The sequence below is a fragment of the Neophocaena asiaeorientalis genome, unplaced genomic scaffold, assembly GCF_003031525.2.
Source record: "Neophocaena asiaeorientalis asiaeorientalis breed wild unplaced genomic scaffold, Neophocaena_asiaeorientalis_V1.1 scaffold33, whole genome shotgun sequence".
In the NCBI taxonomy this organism is placed as follows: domain Eukaryota; kingdom Metazoa; phylum Chordata; class Mammalia; order Artiodactyla; family Phocoenidae; genus Neophocaena; species Neophocaena asiaeorientalis.
In genome coordinates, this window is record NW_020171988.1 from 494336 (window position 1) to 520739 (window position 26404).

Consider the following 26404-nt stretch of genomic DNA (forward strand, 5'->3'; position numbering starts at 1 on the left):
TGCTAAGCTTGTGATAATTTATTATAACAATAATAGAAAACTAATACAAATCAGATAGAAATGTCAAAAATAAAAGGATTCAGAAAGTTATACCATGAAAACACTACACAAGAGAAAGCCGGGGCTTCCCTGGTGGTGCAGTGGTTGAGAGTCCACCTGCCGATGTAGGGGACACGGGTTCGTGCCCCAGTCCGGGAAGATCCCACATGCCACGGAGTGGCTGCACCCGTGAGCCATGGCTGCTGAGCCTGCATGTCCGGAGCCTGTGCTCCACAACGGGAGAGGCCACAACAGTGAGAGGCCCGCATACCGCAAAAAACAAAGAAAGCCGAAGTAACTGTTAATATTAGACTAAGTAGACATCAGAACAAGGATTATTATTAGGAGTGAAGAGGGTCATTACCTGTGATTGTATCTGGCGTATTTCACTTAATGTTTTTGGGGTCCAGCCACGTTGTAGCATATATCAATATTTTGTTCTGTTTTTATTGCTGAATAGTATTTCATTGTATGGATATACCACATTTTGTGTTTATTCAATGGTTGAAAGACATTTATATCATTTCTTGTTTAGGGCTATTACAAACAGTGCTGCAATAAACATTTGAACATAGATTTTCATGTAGACATGTATATTCATTTCCCTTGGATAGATTCCTAGGAGAAGAATTGCTGGGTCATATGTTAAATTTATGTTTAACTTTTGATGAAATTGCCATACTCTTTTCTGAAGTGGCTGCATTGTTTTACATTCCTACCAGCAATGTATGAGGGCTGTAGTTTCTCCACATCATTACCAATACTTGATATCTTCTCATCTCTTAGGTAATAGCTACTCTTTGGGCTTGAATTAGCCTTGGTTATTGTTTTCCCATGTTCTAGTCCAAGGGAAGAAAAGGAAGGCATCAGGTTATTTTTAAACAGTTGAAGTAGAATTTTCCGTTATCCCTTGTGCATACAGGGCTGCATCCAGGAATGAAGAAGCTGTGAAATGTATTCTGTAACTGGGTTGCCATATGCCCAAGAAAAAGGGGAAAATAGATTTGGGGGAACAATCAGTATTCTTTAATAACTAAATCTAGGTTCACAAAATGAAGATGCTCATCTTTCAGGCATTGACTTTCAAATTATTTCTTACGTGGACAGTTCTGTATAGGATGCTTTAGAGTGAACGGCAGTAGGAATATATTTATTTATTAGTGGTTTATAGTTATCTTGGCCTATGCCATAAAGATCAGCTATTGTTTAAAATTCTGTGCAGCCATTGAAAGTCATTTTAAAATAGTATTAAAACAAATACTATTATATTCAAATTATAGAATATATATAGTGAATTTCATTAAAAAATTGAGGAAATATGTCAGAATACTAACAGCAGTAGAATTATGAATGACTTTTAATTTTCTTCCTTGTATGACTCTGCATTTGAAAGTTTTCCATAATAATCATGTTTGTGATTTTTATCAATTTCTATTAATTTTATAATTTTAAAAATACCTTTCAATCAGCCAATTTATTTTTTTATCTTAAGGCAGCCAGGGAACGATTTATGCACAATGATACTTATAATGTTATATAGGAAGAGCTAACTATTTTAAATAGGAAAATATTGATAGAATATTGGTTAAATAAATTATAGAACATTAATTAATAGCTGAATTATGCACTCATTTAAAATTTTGTTGTAAAACACTTAAAATAACATGGCAGATATTCTTATACTTAAAATACATGAAATAATAGAACCCCAAATTGTTTATGTAGTGTGTTTTCAATTTTATAGAAGAAAGAAAAATATTTTTGCCATGTAATTATATTGTAGGTTGATTTTCCTTTTCTCTTTTTTTCTTTCTTTTTTCAAAATCGCTTTCTTTTTTCAAAATTTCTTTTTCTTTTTTTTATTTGGTTTTGTCTGAATTTATTTCAAATCTACAAGTTTTTAATGTATAATATATGTATTTCTTTTACAATGGAAAAATAAAATATATCCAAGAAATGAAAGATAAGTGAATTCTAGAGTAGACCAAATTAATTTCCTTATTCTATTATAATCTCAATTTTTATTTAGATAATATTTACATTTATTCTTTATGATGAAATTATATTTGAATACAACTAATGAGAAGATAGTTATAGTGATAATTTATATAATGTGATTCTGATAATGTTTTTAAAAATGGTTGAATTTTAAAAATTTACCAGGAGTCTGTGTTGCCCCACAGTTTCCTGAGGTTCTGTTCATTTTATTTTATTTATTTAAAAATTTTTTTTTGGCTGCATTGGGTCTTCGTTGCTGTGCACAGGCTTTCTCTAGCTGTGGCGAGCGGGGGCTACTCTTCATGTGCATGGGCTTCTCATTGAGGTGGCTTCTCTTGTGGAACATGGGCTCTAGGCACACAGGCTTCAGTAGCTGCAGCACGCGGGCTCAGTAGTTGCGGCACATAGGCCCTAGAGTGTGCGGGCTTCAGTAGTTGCGGTACGTGGGCTCAGTAGTTGTGGCTCGTGGGCTCAGTAGTTGTGGCTCGTGGGCTCAGTAGTTGTGGCTCGTGGGCTCAGTAGTTGTGGCTCGCGGGCTCTAGAGCACAGGCTTACTAGTTGTGGCGCACGGGCTTAGTTGCTCCACGGCATGTGGGGGTCTTCCCTGACCAGGGATTGAACCCATGTCCCCGGCATTGGCAGGTGGATTCTTAACCACTGTGCCACCAGGGAAGCCCCTATTTTTTCTTTTATCTTTCACTTCTTCAGATTTGATAACTTACATTGATCTACCTTCTAGTTCACTGACTTGTTCCTCTGTCAACTCCATGTTGTTATTGAGCGCACCTAGTGAAATATTTTTTTTTTTTGTATTTCACATACTGTACTTTACAGCTTTAACAGTTTAATTTGATTTTTTTTAATAGGTTTTTTTTTTCATGCTGTGAAGTTCTGTCTTTCCATTCATTTCAGGAGTGTGCACTATTGTTTCTTGGAGAAAAGTGTTAATGGCTTCTTCAAATCTTTGTTGATTCCTACATTTGGGTCATCTCAGGATTGATGTGTGTTGATTGTATTATACCTTAAGAGTTGGCCAGATTTTCCTGATTTTTGGGTATATCAAGTAATTTTATATTGTATCCTGAACATTTTGAATATTTTGCTTTGAAACTCTAGATCTCATTGAATCCACTGGAGGAATCTTTCCTTTCCTGTCTTTCTCTTTTTTTTCCCCTCTCCTTCTTTCTTTCCTTTTTGCTTTCTTTTCCTTTTCTTTTCACTGGCAGTCATTGCAATTAGGTTCAACCTACAAATTCTGGTTCACTTTCTGTGGGTGTTAGTTCCAGTGTCAGTTCAGTTTTCAAACTCCTTTCTATGCTTTTTGAGTCTGCACCTTGTATGTGACTCTCAGGACTTTGGCGATGGTTTATATCATAGGTCAGTTCTCACAGCTTTTGCTGTGCTTCTTTGAGTACGTTTTGAGCATATACATCTTAGGGGTGAACCCAGGGTTTGTGTCAGTTCACACAAATACACAAAATTAGAGAATCCCCTTGTCCAAGGCTTTCTTTTTGAGACCAACTGTACATTCTCTGGCTTGTTTTATCAGAGCTTTTGCCTCTTGTGCTGTCATACGGATCCACGTGAATGGGCCTGCTTTTGTGGCAAACTGACAAGAGGAAGAGAAAGAAAACATAATGGGGATTCCCCGCTCAATGTTCACACAACAGAGGCCTCATTTTCCTAGTTTTCTATTATGAAAGATAGCTTTCTTCCTCACTGCTGTCACCCACCCATGGTGGCAGTATAGTTCTATGATTAGTCCTGGTCTTGTGGCAAGGTTGGAAGTGAACAACAGGGAAAAGATTCTTTTCCCAGTCCCAGAAAAATGGGATTGGAGTTTTTGCTCTTCATACCTGGCATTTAGTTCTCAGATTCAGCCTGACTTGAGCTCAAAGTTAGGATATAAAAGGAGGAAAAACAAAAACCAAACAGAACACTCATCACCACTGTATCTTTGACTCCGTTATCCAGTATGTCTGCTATTATTTACTACTCAGATTCCTCAAGAAGTTGCTTTTTGTACTTTGCCCAGAGTTTTTAGTTGTAATCAGTGGGAGAGAGAGGCATGCAGTGGTCCTCCTTGTTGGATGGTACTGGAAATCCCATTAATAATCTATAATGTGCTATTTTACTGTTTCTTTTCTCTCTTTCTTTTTGTGATTCAGATGTCAGTCTTATTTAGAAACCAGATTAATTACTAATCTATATAGAAAGCAGCATATAAAAATAAATAAATTTATTAATAATCAAATTCAGATAGTTATATATGGAAATAAAATATTAGGAACACAATTATTTCTTTTTCCACCATGGAAATAATTTCAAATTATTTTAAAGGATTTCAATTTTCAAATCCTCATTTAGACTATCTTAGATTAAGTATATATATATATTAAGTCTCTTTGTATTGTCAGGTTATCCTATGATCCAGATCCCAACTGATCTCTTAGCCTCCATCTTGCCCCTCCCTGTTCAATCTAATCTTCACATAGCAGCTAAAATAATGATTTCCAAACCTGAAGTAGATAATCTTTTTCATCATTTTGAAACTTTATGATGGCTTCTCATTATACGTGTAAAATCTAGACTTCCTTCCTATAAAACCCCAAGTTCTCTGGCCCCTCCTTGTCACACAGACCTCATCTCATACTACTCTACTCCTAGCCTTCCAGCCACCATGGCCTTTTTTTTTTTTTTTCTTTATCTTTTCTAAAAGCCAGCTTCTGCTGTACGTCCCTTGCATGGCTAATTTTTTCCTTATAACTAGAATCTCATTGGATATTACCTCTCCCTGCAGAGAACACCCTCTCCCAGTCACTGGATGTCACATTAATCTGTTGTATTTTGTTTTTAAGCTTTTATGATTATCTGAATTTATTTGTTATAAAATTTATTTTCTTGTTTTTTTTCCCCCTGCACCCACACACACACTTGGTTCTGTTTTGTTCACTATGGTACTTCCATGTCCAAGAACAGTGCCTGGCACATAGTAGCCTCTCAGCAAATAATAGCAATGAGTTTTAAAAATGGTAAATTACTGTACCTAAGATCATATGAAAACAGTATCATCAATATGACTATTCTGTCATCATTTTTCACCTTGGAGTATGCAGGCTTCTGAGTCTCCCTCCATCCACTCTTCCCCCTACACCTGCACTCTAATTGCTTCCTCCCTAGTTCAAGTGATCTTTTAAAAGCCTTCATCATGTTCTACTTCTGCTTAAACCCTTCTTTCACTGACTTCCTGTTCATCTGGACCAAAATTCTTAGTGTGACCTTTAAAGACTCTTGATGCATGCAGATCCCAGGTGGGGTGCTCTCCATGCTCCTTTGGGCCAGGGACCCCCTCCTCTCTCATATGTTATTTTACAGTAGGCTGTGTGACTTTATTCTGTAACAGTTTTGAAAGTTGTCATTGTACATTGATTTGACTGTCCTTCTCTGCTGAACTTTCAACAAATTCCAGGATGTCAGGGATGGGTTTTGACCTTTGTTTTACACTGTATCACTAGTACTAAAACATAGGAGGTGCTTAACTGGTGATTGTTGAAAGAATTTTTAAAAGTAGAAAAGCTATCATGTGATCCAGGTGCATGACTAGAAGTTTGAATTAGTACATAAATGCATTTATTAATCAGGCCCATTTACCATTTGTCTAGGTAACTATTTGTTAGTTTAGATAAAGTGATCAATAAATACTTTGAATGATATTTTTAATACTCTACAAGGATAGTTGAATTTAGTATGTTACACATTTACTAGCAAATTTAAAGGTGTCACCATTTTAAAACTAGTTATTATTAGGTTTAAAAAATCATCTCCACTAATAAATAATTAGACTTTATCATAAAATGATAAATAGAAATCAGTTTGTATATTTAGAATTTTTCTTTAAAAATTGTATTTTAGTATAGTTCTTTAATATCAAAACAAAAATAGTTTATGAAATAAAACATTTTTATAGATCAATTAAAATATTTTTCAAATTTTTTTATTTGAAGGAAATGGTATAAACACTTGAAAATTTTTGATATTTTGAGAAATTTAGATGATTATATTTAAGGTAATTTAGTTTAGTAAATTGTTTTTAAAACTAAAGATAGGTTTGAGAATATTTACCCTTGGTTCTTCATCTGAGCTTTTGGACTTTATAGTTAAAACCCCCTTTGTGCTTTTTAAGTAGATCTTTGATATAAGACCTTGTTCAGTTAGCTGTCATTTAAAAGACATTAATAGAATGATTTACCCTAGTTCATGGATGGTAATTTATATCCTTCAAATAGTCCCACTTTAGTTTTTTATACCAAAAAGGGGGATATCTGATGTTAACTATCCAAAGTTAAGTACTTGAGGTTAATGGTGTCTTTACATTTTATGTCCCCTTGATGTCAAACAATCTTAAAGGTTCTAGCGTTGATTATAATCAGTAGTGAAAATGAGAATTGCTCAAAGGAATCTGTTTTGTAGAAAAAGATACTTCCTTTTTTTATACACTGAAGAAAAGAATAATTAATATACATGTTTTATAGTTATTATTTAAAAGATTTATAGAAGATGAAATCGGATTTCAATAGCAGATGTACTCTTTTATCTAGCAGATAATATGTATATGACTTCTGTTATGTTATTTAGGCACCGAAATGTAATTTGATGTCAGGTTTAGAATTCCCTAGGTCTCAGTTAGATTATCTTTGAAAAGCTACTGTGTGTTTTTGTTTGGTTGTTGTTGTTTTTGTGGATAGGGGGGTATTTCATTGAAACTTGTGTAAGACTAGTAGAAAATCTAAAAATGTCAGTCAAAATTTAAACCAAGTTATTATTTGTATTTTTGTTAAGAAAAATTGTAGCAAAGGGAAAACTGTATAATAGTCGTCTTTGGCCTTGATACTCTTTCTCCAAGTTTTAAACTTGGAGTAATATTTTCAGATATTCTTTGTCAAAACATTTACTTCTAAGGAAGCTCTTTTTAAAAATCTGTTTTGCTGTTTATCTACTTATTTGCAATTGTCTAAATTATCGCATTGGCCTTATGTAACTCTTTTGTAGGAAGGTGCTTTTGAAGCCCAGGTGGTCTACAGGAGGACCACACAGGCCAATAGCAGTGTTCTGCTGGGCAGCTCCATTGTGCACCCTCCCCCAATAATCAGTACATGCAACTGATCGTATAGGGTAATGTGCAGAATTGGCATAGCTCAGAACAGTCCTCTACTACTGCTGGAAGATGTGACCAAATCTTGTGCCTCATTGATAGCTCGTAGTAAATGATGATACATGAGGCACTCTCCCTGTTTGGGGCAAATTAAATTGCCTTCTACAAGAGACTGTCAACTTTTATCACAGTAGAAGTTTATCGTTTCATACTAGGAAAGACTTTTGGATCATCACAATAATCTAGGAAACCCTTTAAAAGTAGAGGATCCTGGACCACACCCACGATTGTCTCAATCTCATCCTTTTTTTCATTTCTCTTTCTCTCCCACAAACACACCACATGCATGCACACGCACACACACACCACCTAAATACCTGTCCCCAGGTGATTTGGATGATCAGCATGTTCATGAACTTGGTCTGATCTGGTCCTGCCCTTCTCTGTTGTAGATGTGGGTGGTAGGACCCAGAGAGGTTAATTTTGCATTGGAATTTTCTTTACTTGATTGATTCCTGGTCTACTTTGTTTTTTTTCTGAGACATCAAGCAGCTTTAAGTCTATGGAATGCCTGGAGAGACAACAATATGTCCAGTAATGACAATGAAAATAAATAGAAATATTTGCATTTGTGTGTTATTACCCATTAACTTAAGTTGGGTAGTTATATTTGTGATTATTTTTGGAATTAGACCTTGTTTCCATTCAGTCTCAGAATCCTTAATGAATTCTTCTTAAAACTTGTTTTATTCTGATGCGTGTGTAATATTGTATACTATCCTATATGTGATAGTTTTAGTTTGACTGTAGTTTTAGTTCTTTATCTGCAGTTTATCAATACCAAGAAACATATATATTCAGCTCAAGGATTAGGTAGCTTTTTATTTCAAGGCTCTGATTTTATTTAATTTTACTATTTTTCCACTCGCTTTCTTTATATCATATTCAATGTTTGATATCATCATCAGGAAGGATTATTAAAGTATACCACAAATCTTGCACAGAGTTGTATAATTCATGGAATAAACTTTTGTTAATTATAAATTTTATCAGAAATAGTGCTTTTTAGGGAATTCCCTGGCGGTCCAGTGGTTAGGACTCCATGCTCTCACTGCCAAGGGCCCCTGTTTGATCCCTGGTTGGGGAACTAAACTCACACAAGCCGCGCAGTGTGGGCCAAAAAAATAAAAGCAATGTAGAAATAATGCTTTTTAATTGCTAAGAAGAGTTACAATTTTCAGTTATTTAAATTATGAATAAGTTTATTCTCTTTACATAGCACCAATAGACTTCTACTTTTATTCCTTTACTGGGTACAGTATTTTAAATACATTCACTGATTAAAACATTCATAAATTAATAGCTAACATTTATCAAGGAACTTACATTGTGCTACATGCTATACTAAGCTCTTTATTTGCACTTATCTAATCTTCATAACCACACTTTGTGGTAGAAACTGTTATCTTCATTTTACAGATGAGGAAACTGAAATATTGAACAGTTAAGTCAGAGGGAAAGTAAATAGTGGAGCATGTACTCAGGTCTATCTTGCCTGAGCCTTAGCTTTTAATCATGAGGCTGTAATACCTCTACTTTATAATTTCATTAAATTGAACAGGGCAGTTTAATTTTACCAATTCATTAAGCGTTTTCTTTCCTGGAAATTACTTAAAAGTTTAATCAAAGATCATCATCAACATTTTTTTTTCTTAAAATTTACAACCACTGTGTGTTCATACAGACCCCACCTACATACTTACCTGTTTTTCTGTCTTTCCATCTATAGACACACATATTTGCATTTACTAGAGAATTTTCCCGTTTTCCTTCAGTAACTGACTTCTAGCTTTGTTCCTTTGTAGTCAGAAAAGATACTTTGTATGATTTCAGTCTTTTTAAATATATTGAGTCTTGTTTTATGGCTTAACATATGGTATGTCCTGGACAGTGTTCCATGTGCACTTGAGAAGATTGTATATTCTGTTGTTGGCTAGTTAGGTCTACTTGGTTTACAATCTTGAGTCCTCTGTTTCCTTACTGATCTTCTTTCTAGGCATTCTGTCAATTTTCATTGTAGAACTGTCTGTTCCTCCCTTCAATTCTGTCAGTGTTTGCTTCATATATTTTCATGTTCTATTGTTTGGTGCATATGTTTGTAATTATTATATCTTCTTCATGGTTTGACCCTTTTATCAATATATAATGTCCTTCTTTGTTGTAGCAGTTTTTGACTTAAAGTCCATTTTGTCTAATATTGTTATAGCCAAGTATCTCCTTTTTTGGTTATTTTCTTTTCCATACTTTTACTTTGGTTCTTAAATGAGTCTCTTGTAGACAACATACAGTTGCATCATGATTTTTTTTTTAATCCATTTTTGCTAATCTCTGCCTTTTTTTTTTTTTTTTTTTTTGCGGTACATGGGCCTCTCACTGTTGTGGCCTCTCCCGTTGCGGAGCACAGGCTCCGGACGCGCAGGCTCAGTGGCCATGGCTCACGGGCCCAGCCGCTCTGCGGCATGTGGGATCCTCCTGGACCGGGGCACGAACCTGCGTCCCCTGCATCGGCAGGCGGACTCTCAACCACTGCGCCACCAGGGAAGCCCTGATCTCTGCCTTTTGATTGAAACTTTAATCCATTTACATTTAAGTTAACTACTGATAAGAAATAACTTACTTCTGCCATGATGCTGTTGTTTTCTGTATGTTTTATACCTTATTTCTCCTCATTTCCTCCATTACTGCTTTTTCTTGTGTTTGGTTGTATTTTTCTGTTTTTGTTCTGTAGTGACCATTTTGGTTCCCTTCTCATTCCTGTTGTGTAAATTTTAGATCTCTTCTTTGTGGTTATCATAGGGATTAAATGATAAAATTTAAATCCTAAATTTTTAACTATCTACTTCAAGTCGATAACCAAACTTAACTTTATAGCATACAAAATATGTGCTCCTGTACTGCTCTGTCTTTTTCCCTTTTAATGTTGTGTCATAAATTACATTTGTTTTTTAACTTTCCATATAATCCAAGTGAAAACCAGCTGAGAAGTTCAGCTTCATTAGTTGTGGCATGCAGACTCAGTAGTTGTGGCTCACAGGCTTAGTTGCTCCGTGGCATGTAGGATCTTCCCGGACCAGGGCTAGAACCTGTGTCCACTACATTGGCAGGCGGATTCTTAACCACTGCGCCACCAGGAAAGCCCATAAATTACATTTTTATACATTGTTGCTCAGTTATATTAACTTATAATTATTTTTATCCATTTGTTTTTATATCCTATAGGAAGCAAAGGGTGGCATCACAAACCTTAAATACAGCAAAGCTGGCTTTATGTTGGCTCACATATTCACCTTTACCAGAGATCTTTATTTCTTCCCACGGCTTTGAGTTATTGTGTGGTATTCTTTCCTTTCAACCTGAAAGACTGCCATTAGCTTTTCTCTTACGGTATGTCTAGTTTCAGCTTTTGTGTTTCTAGGAATGTCTTAACTTCTCACTCATTTTCAAAGGAATATTTTGCTAGATATAAAATTCTTGGTTGATAGCCTTTTTTAAAAGCACTTTATATATAGATATAGATAGATATATATCTATATATACATATCATCCCACTCTTTTGGCCTGCATGTTTTCTGATGAGAAATCATCTATTAATCTTACTGAGGATTCTCTGTTGTGACAAAGTACTTTTCTGTTGTATCTTTCAGGATTCTCTCTTTGTTTTTGTCTTAGAACAGTTTGCTTATAATGTGTCTTGGTGTGAGTCTCTGAGTTAATCCTACCTAGAGTTAATTGAACTTCTTGGATTTGTAGATATTTGTCTTACATCAAATTTGGGAAGTTTTTGGCCATTATTTCTTCAAATATTCTTTCTGCGTCTTTCTTCTATTTCTCAGACTTTCATAATGCATATGTTGCTGTGCGTGATGGTGTCATACAGGTTTCTTAGGGGATGCTCACTTTTCTTCACTTTTTTCCTATTTTTGCTCCTCAGACTCCATAATTTCAATTGTCGTATGTTCAACTTTGTTATTTTTGTGTTTTGCCTGCTCACACCTGTGGGTGAGCCCCTCTAGTGAATTTTTCAATTCAGTTATTGTATTTTTTAGCTCCAGAAATTCTATTTCCTTTTATTATTTCTGCCTCTCTATTAATGTCATTTTGTTGATTTATTCTCTACATGATTTCTTTCCTTTTTTGGTCTATGTTTTCCTTTTGCTCTTTGAACATCCTTAAGACAGTTTCAAAATCTTTGTCTAGTAAATCCAGTTATTTCTGAGGGATAGTTTCTGTCAATTTATTTTCATTCCTTTGACGATCCATGCTTCCTGTTTCTTTGTGTGCTTCATGATTTTGTTGTTTTTGACAACTTGATATTTAAATATTATATTGGTTACTCCAGAAATGAGATTCTCCCCTTCTCCTGGGTTTGTTATTTTCTATATTCTTGAAGACCATTTCAGTCCATTTGTTTAGTTATTCTCCTGAAATATTTTTTTATTTTTTGCAAAGACTTATTGTTTGACATACATAGTCATTGAAGTCTTTATTTCTTAGGTTGTGTTCAGCTAGGATTTTAACAGAGATTTTCTGAATGCCAGGAGCTAAGAAGAGCAACAAAACCCTGAACCTCTCCTTATCTTTTCAGTTTATCTCTGCTGCAGCAGTCCTTCATCATTTAGCCAGGCTTGCATTCTTCCTAGTGGTCAGCTTCAGGTGGAAACTTAACGGTCTTCTCAGTTTCTGTATCATCATGCATCTTGCCCTGGGTATGTGCATAGTGTTCTACATGCCCCTGCATACCCAGGTGCTTTTGAATGTCCTAATTTCTCAAAGAAACTCTCGCTAGCTTTTTCTCCCAGGCCTTAGGTGGTTGGTCTATTTTATGTTTTGATTGTATTCTTTTGCCCCAGGCATCTGCTGGCTCTTAATTTGATGTGCAGTGGGTACAAGAGCAAAGCCCACCTTTTTTTTTTTCCTTTTTTTTATTTAGATGCAAAAGAGATGAACATCTTATGTCAGTTCTTCTGGTAGCTCCTAACAAGTTAGAATTGATTTACACAATACTTTGAAAATATGGTCTTCTCTGCTCCCTCCAGAACCAGGTACTATTCTCCTGGGAACTAGCTTACTTCTTACTTACACTGGAAACTAGTTTACTTCTTCAAGACTGCTGCTGATCTAGGGAGATGGTAGAACAGGCAAGTAAAAACCCCACAGAGCTTTCCAGTTGCCATTTTATTGGCTCATTGTTCACTTGGTTCTTGTAAATCTTTGACTATTTTCCAGAGTCATTACAAAGTTGGTTCCGACAGTTCTAGTTTTTCGACGTTTCTGTGGGAGGATAAGAACTTGGAGTTGTATCTTCTGCCACTCTGCTGATGTCATTCTGCTTTCTTTTTAAAAAGAATTCTGTTCAATATTTAACAAGAATAACAAGCATTATCTTCTTAAATTAAAATTGTGCACTTGAAATGTTATTTATTTAAAATAGTTCCTATGTATTTGTTTTACATCTGAGTTTCATTATGTAAGTTAATAATTTGAAAATATTATGTAGAGAACTAAATATGGCCGTTAAATCATTAGAATATAGATAAATTAACAGTGATAGAGAAAATGGAAAATTATTGAATAAACAAATTTCCTGTATTTACTTGAGCACTGGCTCTTAAACCTAATGAGTGGTCCTAGATTTTTAGCATAAATAGTTAGCCTACAGAGCCTGTTGTTTACCTTATTCCTGAAATGAGGTAATAACCTTTGCAGCTACTGATTTCATTGACGATGCTGAGTTATTATGCTTTGCCTTAACTGTGTCAATGCCATGAATATACGTAATTTATAGATTTTTTTGAATCATTCACTTTGAATGGGATTTCAGATTTAACTAAAACATTTCAGTAGTAATCCTCATTCATTTAAAAGACACACAAGGTTTTAGGTGTTTACACTATTCATTTATGTCATATTATCCTATCACAACTAAAATGTGGCTATCCATAAGTTTGCTTTCAACTTAAGTTTGAACCAAATATTTTCCCCTTACTATTAATAATTCATCACACATACATGATGACATTTCTCTAACAATTCAGAGATCAGCCTTTTTAAAACTTCTGTGATATTTTTCAGAATTCATACTTAGTACCATGTGATCCTCTAAAACTTGATTCTTTTTTACATGTAAACTGGAGAAGGCACAGTTGAGTAGGTGTGCTTACTTATAGCATTATTCTGGTTGTTTTTAACCTAGCCTCGTTTAAAATCTTCATCCCCCCCTTATAAAGCAGATATTTGTGCATAAAAAGCACTCTGGAAATCTGTAAACTTTGTTCAGCATGGTTTCAGCAGTGCACAGATAGATACTGTAAATGCTCTTAGCTAAGCATGACTACAGTAAAAGCTAAAAAAGGAGTCCAAATTTAATTTATCCTATTTAAGTCACCGTTATACATATTATTGTTTTAATAAGTTAGATACATATATGTTAGGGATTACTAATGGAAAATACTATGCTCTTTGTACTCTCATTAAAAACAATAACTATGAGCATATTCTTTTCAAATCAGCCAACTTATTTTAATTCTGAATGTTATGAACTCATTTCACAGTTACTTGCCAATTAATGAGAAATGAATGTGTTATGTAAATTTCAGACTGTAATGGTCACAGATAATTGATGAACCATTCCTACAAATATATATGTTGTACAATCTTACACATGCATATAGCGACATACAAAATTCATATGTTATATATTGTATATAATTTATGTATTTATTTAAGATTTACTCAGTAAACACATCCATTTTATTTTACTGGCTTAGTTTACATTAAATATTGGAATACCTTTAAAGTCACAATTGTATTTTTTAAATTTACTCTATTGTTAAATTACTTTTCAAGCAAATGAAAGGAACTCTGTTAACATATTTCAGTATTTGTGCTGCTTGGTTTTTAAAGGCCTTTGTGTGAGATTACTTTAAAAATGTATTTTTGTGTGTGTGTGTGTGCGCGTGTGTTTGTATGTTTGGGAGAGAGAGAGAGGGAATGTCTAAAAACAACCTATGTATCCTTGTTACGGTTACAGCTACCTGACAACTTAGTTCAAGAATCAGAACAGCAACTAAAAACATCATATTAAACTCTCTTGCACCCTCTGTTGTTATTTTTGAGGAACACTACATATACTTTCCCATGGCTGTATTGGCATTAGACTTACTAAAATCCCGATAAAATTAATACTTTGTTATACTTACCTCCAAATTAGGTTGATAATAAAGTAGCATTTGTTTTTAATTCTTAGTTGGTCTTTTCTTGTGATACAGATATGTTTTTGTTGTATAACAGCTTAAATGAAAAATGAGCCTTTCTGTTTGTCTTTGATCTCTCCTGGTTACCAGTTTTAAGCCCCTCCAAGTGTTTCACACAAATGAAAATCTCTACCGGATATAGCACACTGTATATACCATTTTCCAGAATTACAAATTCTGTCTGTTCCTTGGTAAACCTTTCAATTGTCAGACAGTTACCTTCCAAAGTAAGAGTCTGGAATCGTCCATACTAAAATTAAGAATTTATAACTGTAAGGAACAGATGTTTTCATAAACATTTGCTATAATTAATTTCATCTAGAGGATTGAAGGAACAAAGCAGTTTTTCCCACTTCAAAACTTTATAGCCTTTTTCCCATATAGCAAACTCTGAAATCTTTTCTCTAATATTGTTGTGAGAAACAACTGTACTCCTTATTTGATATGTTTTAGAGAAAGAAAAGCTGCTGTTTTTCCTTATTACAATCCTTTGAGGGTTACATTTAATGTGATATATTCGTTTCCATACAGGTATAAAATGAAGAAAACTTTTGTGATGTATTTTGGTGACAAAACTTTGGCGTTTAAAAAACTGAAAATCTCTTAATTCTTCGAAGTATTTTATATTTATTATGATAAATATAAGCAGAGGACAAGAAATATTCCATTGGTGAGATTTTATGTATTTAAGTAATCATAATCTTTAGTTTTAAAGACAAAGAAAGCTTATATTTTAAATGTATGATGTAGTTATTCTGTGCTGATTGTGGAACGTTTTACAGGAAATGTCTGCAAGCTGTTAAATAACATGTGTTGTAGGAAATTTTCATTTAGCAAGACAGGGAGAGACTAATTTTCCTTAAATCTTTTTAGTTTATTTATGATAATACCATTAATTTTTTTAAAAAGCAAATGAAGTATGTTGCATGAGTCATCTTACGGTACCCATGTTTTCAAAGAATTAACAGAGTATACTCAACTAGATTGATCTTAAACATTTAAGTGTTTTGGATTATTTTCTTCTATAAAATTTGGCAACATTTTCAAATGCTGTAATCCATTTCAGGGTTTTTGTTTAATGAAAAGAAACCCCCAAAACCGGAAAGTGTATTTTGAAAAAAAGAGTAGACTTAAAAGTTCAGTAAGTGAGCTCAGACCAATTTTCGTTCTTCTAAACACTTTGGGTGCAGCTGCAAAGATTTTGAAGAGAACCAACATTTTTGACTAGTCAGTCAGCTATAAAATGTGCAAAGAAAAATAGGTAGCTATCATTAAAATTACACTTTTGCTTTCAATAACCATTAATGAGCAACATAATCATATATGTATGGTACCTTAAGTGCTATATTCAGTAATTTAAAATAATCTCGCCTCTAAACTGAAAGGTCTGTAATTACTATTTGACTTAACCAGGACCACTGTGATAATCTCCCATGGTACTTTAGAATGTTCAAAGTGGAGTGAAAGTATAAATAACAATTGAATAAATCATTTAAATTATTAAGCTTTAAATATCTTAAAAGTGAATATAACCTGATGTTTGAAAGTTGCATTATAGGAATTAGGAGTATAAAATGTAATCAGATTCTGGTCTATTTAATTTGTTTCTAAGAATAAATGATATATTTAATAGTAGTATCTATGGTTTCCTAAAAACTATACTTTTAAGTATATATTTTAAATTTTAAGCTAAAATTAATTTTCTTTGAGTAAGAATGTATATTTTATATTATGGCATTGGCAAGCATTTGTTTAAACTTCTTTAGCAAATTTATTCTTATTCTATGATCTCTAAACTGATAGGTATGAATTTGTTCTAATCTGATTTTATGAATATGCTTGAGAGGAATTGTTTTTTTCCCTAAAAGTTTGATATTACTACATGAGGCAGAAATACCTTTTGATGTTGTTGTTTTTTTATTTTTTTAAACTACTGAACTTTTGCCCACAGTTAAAACATAAAGTTTGGGGAAGACTATTAAGATGTATTAAAAGCTCCTTAGAATGCATTCTTTTTTTTTTTTTTTAACATTTTTATTGGAGTATAACTGCTTTACAATGGTGTGTTAGTTTCTGCTGTATAACAGAGTGAATCAATTATACATATACATATGTCTCCATATCTCTTCCCTCTTGCGTCTCGCCCCCTCTCCCCCTCCCTATCCCACCCCTCTAGGTGGTCACAAAGCACTGAGCTGATCTCCCTGTGCTATGTGGCTGCTTCCCCCTAGCTATCTATTTTACATTTGGTAGTGTATATATGTCCATGCCACTCTCTCACTTCATCCCAGCATACCCTTCCCCCTCCCCGTGTCCTCAAGTCCATTCTCTAGTAGGTCTGCGTCTTTATAGAATGCATTCCTGATCACCACCTCTCAGCTTTCTGTTCTTGCTCTCTGCAGACCAGATTCCTAGAGAGTGGAGGACTGGGGGGCCAGGGGCTGAGGTGGGCCGGGGGAGGGTATTCCATGTCTGCTGTCTGCCTGCTCTCTTTTGACTCTGCCAGTGGACAGGACACTAATAAAAAGTTGCCCTTTGTTTATAAGCATTAGTTTGTGATTAAATGGTGTATAAAATTTGCTTTTGTCTGTGAATCATAAGCAGAAGATGGCTGTATTATACTTCATTTGTTCCTGTTTGCAATTACTTCTGTAGTATTCCTATCCAAGTTAGGAGTGGTGGTGTTAGTCTATATTTTAACATCAAAATGAATTTTTTGTTTAAAGGACTCTGATTACAAAAGATATTTGGGGGAGGGATAAGAGGATATTTGTTGTTTTGACTCAATAACCGCGTGGAGCTGTCACACAGTAGCTTTTCAACTGGAATACTCAAGTTTCATAATCTCAGTATTTTTAATTTTTTTTTCCAGGAGATTCAAATCAAAATGGAAGAAGAACAAGTTCTGCTTTAGACTCTGATGGAACTTTTAATTCCTATAGGTAGGTGATGAATACATAGATATATAATATTACAAGATATCTAATCTTACAGGGTTCTAAAAAATCTGACAAATGTGAAGAATATTTGTGGTATGCAATTGTCCTGCAGACTTATTGAGTCATTGAAAATGTAACATTCTTAGTTCTTGAGTAGATGGACTTATTGTAGATATCTGTCGTTATCCTAGAGTAGGATGGTTAGAATGAATGCGTATGTAGTATTAAGTTTCAATATAATCCATTTTTGTTTTAGTTTTTCCAGTATATCTCTTACAGTACTAAAGGCTTCCTTTGTTTAAGTTTCCTACTAATACAGAGTGTACTGCCTGTGAGCATCTCAGAGAGTATAAAATATAATCCGTGGTTACGTTAAGTGCTGTTTGTTAACATCCCATTTAGCTCTTCAGCAAACAGGGCAGTTACGTCTCAATTAACAATTTTGAAAAAGGATACAGCAATTAAGGAAACATGCATCTTATCTAGTTATTTGTTAATATTCTCTTTATAACTTGAATTTGCTTGAGTAAATGTTTATATATTTTGTATCTTCTTAACAGGGAAACCTAGGAAGAAGAAAGATTAATGTATTTCCAGTAATATTTGAAAATTCATATACTGAACCAAAGTGATGTAAGAACTAGGTTGTTTTCTTTTGGGGAATAAAAAGTAGAGATCGAGTAATAATACATTTTGGCATTATAGGTAGCAATGCAGATTCTTGAAGAAGTACTTTAATTGGAGTACATTGTCCTTATGGTTAATAAGTTCCGATACTTGTGTGTTGATGCTATAAAAAATATGCAAGAACCACTGTACACTTGGAAACTCATTTGAATATTAAGCTATAATTCCTTCTTTTCTATAATAAGTATGGAATTTATGCTGAGAATCTTTATCTTTTTCTTGAACACATATTCTGTATACCTAGCTGGAAATGTGTCATTTGTTTCTTCAGATCCCAGGCAAGCTGTTAACATCTAGAGTAGGGGCCTTATATTCAGGAAGCACTTAATAAAAGTGTGGTAATTGTGAAAGTTTTTACAGTTTGTTTATGAATTCCAGAAATGAGGTGGTAATTGAGATGCTTGACATCTTTATTTTATACCAGTTGGGGTCTTTATAAATAATCAGTCATTCAAGTGTCACAGATACTACAGAAGGCTTATGTTCCCGTGGTGTTCTAGAAGCATATTATAACAGCAGTAAAAGCTCACGTGTTGTCATTATATTTTCTCTGTACCCATCCCACCTTATAAATGTTGGAGTTCTCCAGAACCTTCTTTTAGTGCTGAAGTGTAATATAAAGTTTGGAATTTGACATATTAAGTAATGGGTAGAATCCTCTATCTGAACATGTTGATCACACCAAAAAAAAAAAAAAAAAGATGAATAAAAAAGATATTTATTTATGGCCGTGCTGCACAGCTTACAGGATTTCAGTTCCCCAACCAGGGATTGAACCTGGGCCACAGCAGTGAAAGTGCAGAATCCTGACCACTAGACCACCAGGGAACTCTCTATAAAAGATATTTAAATAAATATTCATGTTTGTCATGTAACTGAGGAATGCTAAGATGATAATATGTGTGAAATCCATGGTGGGAATATCAGTATTAGATATAAATACAGTTTAAAAAAATCCAAGACAAAAGGAAAATAAAGATGTATTTCAAAGGCAGGAAAACCCATATGTATATATCAACTTCATTGGTGAATCATACTTCATACCTACATTTGTAGTTAGCTAATTATAGTAACTAATGGACAGCAAGTTAAGAGAAATTTGTTAATATGAAGGCACAGTGTTATCTGGTAGTTTATTTTGTTCTTGAGTAGTTTGAAGATTAAAGTATCTTAGTATGATTGAATGATAATTGTACTTTGAAAATAAACTCCTAATGCAACTTTGCACAGTAAATACTAATGTTGTTAACTAATATAGTTTTAATCAATGCCTGTCAGTGTTGTAATGTTAGGATATTAATTTATGGTTGTAAGTAAAAAGGCAAGATAAAAAGCTCAGGTAGTACAGTGTATAAAAATGAGCTTTTAATAGTTGGCAGGCCAGTGCTGTTATTAAATAGTAGTATAGTATTTAAGGTGTGAGATGAATATTTTGCTACTGAGTAGGCAATAGCTCTTACAATATAATGAGCTTACTTGTGAATTTGACACTTGTGTTAAATGCAGAATTCATAGAAGCACAGCTCTAGGGTATATTTTCACATCAGGTTAACTGATAGAACCTAGGAATTGTTGCAGAATCACAGTAAAATGGCAACAGAATTGTCAATAAAATTTACTTTTGAAAATGAAAATTATTTTTCCATTACTATCGGAGCTCTTTTAAAGCAAGTAGAAATAGGTTATTAGAAAAATGGGAATGTTCCAACCGTCAAATATCTTTAGCCTAACAAGTCTACCTTTGTGTTTTAAACCACCTCAGAAATCCTGACCTTTCTTCGCAGATAATTCTGGCTGTCAGCCTAGTACTAGGATACTCAAGCTATATATGCTGTGCCTTGGGATAATGATTAGCTCTAATTTTTTATCTATAGAATGGACATTATAATGTCTGACCTGCTTCCTTCTCACAACTGTTTTAAAGATCGAGATAGGACTGTATAAGATAAAGCCTTTTGAAAATCTAAATGCAAAGCCATGCATTAATATTATTAATTCTTTGTGCTTACCTCATGTGAACTGGCAACTTTGCTGCCTTATTGTTCACTTAATCTTCCACGTGTGTACCCTTTTATAGCATGTGCCAAGGTTTTATTAACTTTCCAATTCAGTCTTGAATTGGCCACCTAAGTCTATATTCTTTCCATTATTTGTTTATATTATTGTGGTCTTAGATGGTCAGTTATAAGAGGGCACAGTCTCTTTTTTTTGTTGTTGTTGTTTTGGTTTTTGTTTATTAATAATATATAAGCATAGCGAGTTGGTTCGTATCCTGACTCCAAATGGAGACTTTGGACAAGTCTTCGGCTCAGTTTCCTCACCTTGAATGTGGGGATAATAAAACACATTTGTTACAAGGAGTTAATGGGCTAATGTTGTGTGGCAGATGCTGAATAAATATTAGCTGCTTTTATCTTCCAGTCCATGTCATCCTCATCATTGGCATCATTGTTAATCTTCTGGTATTGTAGAATACTTTTACCGTGCGCTAATGTAGAGACACCAAAAGGAAGATTTAAAAACAAAATGTCTTACAGGAAAGTAACTTTTGTTTTTTAGCAGAAAGGAGGCTAAGAACAAGCTTAACCTGAGGCTTGATACTCTGTCTTTGCTGTATATTCCAGGTTGCCTTTGTATAACACATTTGTACACATAGTAGAGATAAGGAGAAGATGTTTTATTATGAGTATAAATTCAGAGGTGGATTTTTGGAATTTTGACAAAGTTTGAAATTTACAATCAATGGACCGTATCTATAGCTTTATGTGCCTAAGGCTCATAGATTTGTTTTTCAGAGGCTAGGAGGTTTCACTTTGGATTTGTCTCTTGTGGTTTGCTTCTTTGATTCAGATAGAGTATAGCTGCATTTAACTCCTAAGGCACCAGTATGATGATTATATGGTGCCTGGGTAATAGCTAGATCTTGTTTTGGAAGTTTCTGTTAAAATTTAATTGTTTTTCTCCCAACTAATTTGCAGGTGATGTGGTAAAATGGAAAGATTAGAAGAATTGAGAAGATATTACTGGTTTATGCAGTATACCTTGTGCTTTTTGAAGACTAGTGTTAATGTTTTCTGTTAGATTAAATGAGCTTTCTCTGTTTCTTATTTCACCATTAAAACTGAGACCCTTTCAAACTGAGGGTATGAGAGCAGAGAAGTAGTTTGCCGATGAACAGTTTGCAGTAGATGTTTAACTTAGTGACTGTAGCACAGGGCCACATGGTAGGAGCGTTCTCTCCCCATCCCCCCTCCTCTTCCCAAGGGCAGCTGACCTTCTCCTCTCCAAAGAGGCGAGCCCCTTGCCAGCACATATGACTACAGACTATTACATTAATCTGTTTAGCTGTAGTACCAGCTGCTTGCATGTTTTTAATTATCTTATTAGATGGTATAACAGTGACCTATGAAATAAATTGAAGGTGAGCATTTTTAAATTTTCCCTTTTTTACCCTATGTTTTTAAATATCTTGATTGATCAAATTATGATATTCTGCAAAAGTTCACTGGAAGTCTGTATGGTTTTTTGAGTCAGTGTAAAGCTTTTAAAAGTATAATGTTATAATTACCAGTATAAAAATAACTTCATTTTTGAAAGAGTTAGGCTGTGTTTATGTAGCCACAAATTCATGTTAAAATCTGTTGTTTTAAGAGTCAATTTAGAGAAAACTCAGACCAGTTATTTTGAGTTTCTCTGGGAAACTCAAAATATTGCTTAAATTTCAGACAACATCTTGGCATTGTATAAATGGCATAGGATGGAATATAAATCATTTTAGATTATTTTAAAATAATTTTGTCTATTTAACTCTGATTTTCTAGATTCTGTGTATTCAGTGGTAAATCATCTTAGCTGACCCTAATTATTTTTACAATTTAATTTCACATGGTACCATTTTTTTTTTTTTTTTTTTTTTTTTTTTGGACACGGGCCTCTCACTGTTGCCGCCTCTCCCGTTGCAGAGCACAGGCTCCCGAAGCGCAGGCTCAGCGGCCATGGCTCACGGGCCCAGCCGCTCCATGGCATGTGGGATCTTTCCGGACCGGCGCACGAACCCGTGTCCCCTGCATCGGCAGGCGGACTCTCAGCCACTGCGCCACCAGGGAAACCCACATGGTACCATTTTTGAGTGTATTTTCCCAAGCTGTACCATTAGTAAAAATGTATTATCTTCTGGATTTTGACAATTGGATAATTTTCAAATAATACCTTAAATGAAATGCTGACTCCAAGAGACAGTTCAAAATAATATCAACCAGTGATTGTCCAGTTATGAGTCATAGCCAATCAACAAAACTTGTAATGATTTAGTCAGAAACCCTGATGTTGAATTAAAAAAAAAGGTAGTTGGATGCAAAAAAGAATTGCAAAATACTTGTGTGTGTCTTTTGAATTAGCAAATCCTACAGCTGGCATAACAGGGTGACTTGAGCCTTGAAAAATGTGTAGCCCTTGAATAAGGACTATAAACTACACACTGTTTGTTTTTTTAACTAAGAAATATTCATTCTTTTTGGCTTCATAGTTTTTTCCCTCTAAAGAAAGACCAAGTTTCATATTTCAAAAGAAATTTTGTTGAAGAAATAAGGGAAAAATTTCCCCTTTATATATTTTATTTTCTTTTTAAGGAAAGAAAATAAAAAGCCACTTGGCACTACAGTACCGATGGCATTATTTCTTGATATATATATATATATATATACACACGTATATATATATTAACGTCTTTATTGGAGTATAATTGCCTTACAATGGTGTGTTAGTTTCTGCTGTATAACAAAGTGAATCAGCTATACGTATACATATACATATATCCCCGTATCTCCTCCCTCTTGCATCTCCCTCCCACCTTCCCTATCCCATCCCTCTAGGTGGTCACAAAGCACCGAGCTGATCTCCCCGTGCTATGCGGCTGCTTCCCACTAGCTATCTGTTTTACACTTGGTAGTGTATATATGTCCATGCCACTCTTTCAGTTCGTCCCAGCTTACCCTTCCCCCTCCCCGTGTCCTCAAGTCCATTCTCTATGTCTGCGTCTTTATTCCTGTCCTGCGCCTAGGTTCATTAGAACCAATTTTTTTTTTTAGATTCCATATACATGTGTTAGCATATGGTATTTGTTTTTCTCTTATTTCTTGATATTGATCAGAGTTTCCACAGTTGCCTCCCTTTCTCAGTGTGGTGTATTCTGTAGCCCACAGAGTCAAAGGCTGTTTAAGTTGGTTAAAAGTTTAAAAAAAATCATAGTTGGTTTAGCTTTTTGAATTTAAAAGTTGTCTTTTTCTGAATAAGGAAGAAAACCATTAATTTGAACTTTCTTTAGTCAGTGAAGAAATTTTTAAAATTAGGCTTCAAGTTTTATCACAAAAGACGTTTATGTATCCTATTTACATGTAATTAATAATTTGGGAGGATGTGGGAAATATCCTTACATCATTTACATTTATTGTTGGTATAGTACCTTCCTCCTCACCCCGATTTGTGTGTAAGAGGGTCATATGTCTCTTGAAATGACAATGAAGCAGTGATTCAAAATATTAGAGATAATAGGGCAAAAGCATACTTTGGATTTAAAATTAGAAATCTAGGTTCTGGTTATGCTCTTAGAATGATATAAATTTGTTAATATATTATTTTTAGGAATACGGATTTATAGAAACAATTTAATTATTGAAAGTTATACTGTATTAGTTTGTTTGGGATGCTATAACAAATTACCAGAGACTAGGTAGCTTATAAACAACAGAAATTTATTTCTCACAATTTAGAGTCTGGGAAGTTCAAGATTAAGATGCTGGTAGATTTGGTGTTTGATGGAGCCCACTTCCGGGTTCATAGACGGAGTCTTTTCACTGCGTTCTCACTTGGCTGTAGGGGCAGGAAAGATCTCTGGGAGCCTCTTTTGTAAAGGCACTAATTTCATTCATTAGAGCTCAGCCCTGATGACTTACTCACCTCCGAAAGGCCCCACCCCCAAACGCTGTCACATTGGGTGTCAGGATTCAGAACATGAATCTGTGGGGGCCACATTCAGTCCATAACACATACTAAAGATAATCAAGACCAAACTGAATTCCCCATCCCACTCCTTCTCCACCCACTCATCTTAAGTTCCTGAGGCCTTGCCTTTTAAATTATTTTTCCAGGACATAGCTTAGTAAATAGATGAAAGAGGAGGACCTAGAATTAGGGTTTCTTTCCTGATTCTTAGAAAGTTGCTTTCCTCACTTTGATGGGATGCCTGTATTTTGCTGAGAATCTATATAATTATATGACACTGACTCTTTAAGTTCTTAAGAATAAATACATAATTTAGGGAAACAGTTTAGAAAAACTACACAGATAGAAATAAGACAGAATAAAGTTTACATCTTAGCTCCAGCACTTACTGACTGTGTGATCTTAGGCAAGGTAATTAACCTCCCTGATTCCTAATTACTTCATTTGTGAAGCTGGAGTATTAACAGCTCCTGTATCACAGAGTTGTAGAGTTGTAGAGTTCTACACAAATGTGTAGAGCTGCTGGACCAGTCACCTAACACATAGTGAGTAACAATACTAGTTTCTTTCTTTTCTCTGTCTTTTCTAAAACATCCTTTAAGTTTTAATCAACTTTTTCACCTAACAAAGTTGGCCTTCATCTCAGAAAAGTGTTTTAAATTTACTCATTTTATTTATTTTTGACTGTGTTGGGTCTTCGTTGCTGCGTGTAGGTTTTCTCTAGTTGCAGCGAGCGGGGGCTACTCTTTGTTGCGGGGCACGGGCTCTAGGCACGCGGGCTCAGTAGCTCTGGCGCAAGGGCTTAGTTGCTCCTTGGCATGTGGGATCTTCCTGGACCAGGGATCGAGCCCGTGTCCCCTGCCTTGGCAGGCGGATTCTTAACCACTGTGCCACCAGGGAAGTATTTTAAACTTCTATATAGTTTTAAAGTGGCAGTAAATTTCTGATGTTTGATTTGAGGGACAATCTATATGTCTCAAAGATATAGTTTAAGGGTGAAATTTACATAGAATATTTTAATAAAATTGGTATTTAATATTTGTCTCTTTTCTATATCAGATTACCTTGCCTTTTGAGGGAAAGTGGCAGTGGTTAATAATCCTATTTTTTCATTTATTATTAATCCAGAGCTTTCAAAAGTGCTTTTGTGACATTTGTTTATATATATAAACATCCATTTCCATTCCGGCGTATGGAAAAACCCAAACGAACTTTTTGGCCAACCCAAATTTATATGGAAGTTTGTTGTTGTTCGTCATGAGACCTAACGTATCTTCATTCATTCTGCAGATCGTTATTCTGCATCCATTACAGCCCAGCCAGTGTGCTAGACAAAGGTTAAAACAAAACCCTGCTCTTGGTGCCCTCGTGATCTAGGAGGGGAGACAGACATGGAAGCAACTAGCATACATGAGGACCGGTGTCATTGTGGGGGCATTTCACCAAGAACTAGGGGAATACCAGACGGGCTAGTTAATATTGAGGGTGGGTTGTGGTTGGGAGGAAGAATATGCTTGCTAGACAAAGTAGATGAACAGGAGTTTTCCGTGAGGTGAACAATATGAACAAAGACATTCTTCATTTTCTACTGCAGCAATGCATTCTTCGGGGGTCTGGAGCACTCAGAATGGGTAGATTCGGTTGGCCTTGTACTTGTCAGTGACAAACTCATACAACATGGGTATTTACATATAACTGTTTCATTATGGTGACATTGTTACTTTGCAGGAACTGCTATTTTGACACTAGATTTCAGTATATCATAGATGTTTGGTATATCTAAATCAGTGATCAAAATTTTTAACTGGGAGTTGAAAATGTGAATCTTTACATTGCACAAAATTACATGAAATAGTTGATAATGTTACAAATGAGAGTGAATATTATGTGCCTAGAAATAAGGGAGAAATCAATAAACCAGCTATGGAATAAAATTAGCCTGGTAATGAGAGAATATTTGAAAATTAAAAAGATGTCCTAGTATCATCTGAACGTATGGACCTAGTTTTCATTCCAGGATTATAGAGGCACTTTTCTGAGACAGATATAGAAGTAGTTTAGTCTGGTTGACATATTCTCAAGGAGTTTCAAAGATTGTATTTCCAGCTACTTGTTCAGATTAGAAAAATAATTTGGATGACATGACCAAGTCTCTGAACCCATCTGAAGCAAAGCAGAATAGTTGCACACCATCTCTTAACTCTCACTCCAGTTTTTCACATGCTTCTAGATCTTAAAGCTCCCTTGAGTGGTAGAGCCCCACTGTCACTGAATCA

The 26404-nt window shown here is 34.7% G+C and overlaps 1 protein-coding gene and 1 non-coding gene across 4 annotated transcripts in view; one reads left to right on the forward strand and one right to left on the reverse strand.

The window, feature by feature from the left end:
* Positions 1–26404, forward strand: part of TBC1D5 (TBC1 domain family member 5) — a 530340-nt gene that overhangs the window by 251244 nt on the left and 252692 nt on the right. For all 3 annotated transcript variants that reach the window (XM_024747581.1, XM_024747573.1, XM_024747583.1), the window contains one exon: positions 17375–17444. In XM_024747581.1, the coding sequence (XP_024603349.1) occupies positions 17375–17444 (70 nt within the window). The remainder of the gene's footprint in view (positions 1–17374; positions 17445–26404) is intronic.
* Positions 18885–18956, reverse strand: TRNAE-UUC (transfer RNA glutamic acid (anticodon UUC)). Its single transcript has one exon. It is a non-coding gene; the product is annotated as a tRNA-Glu (tRNA).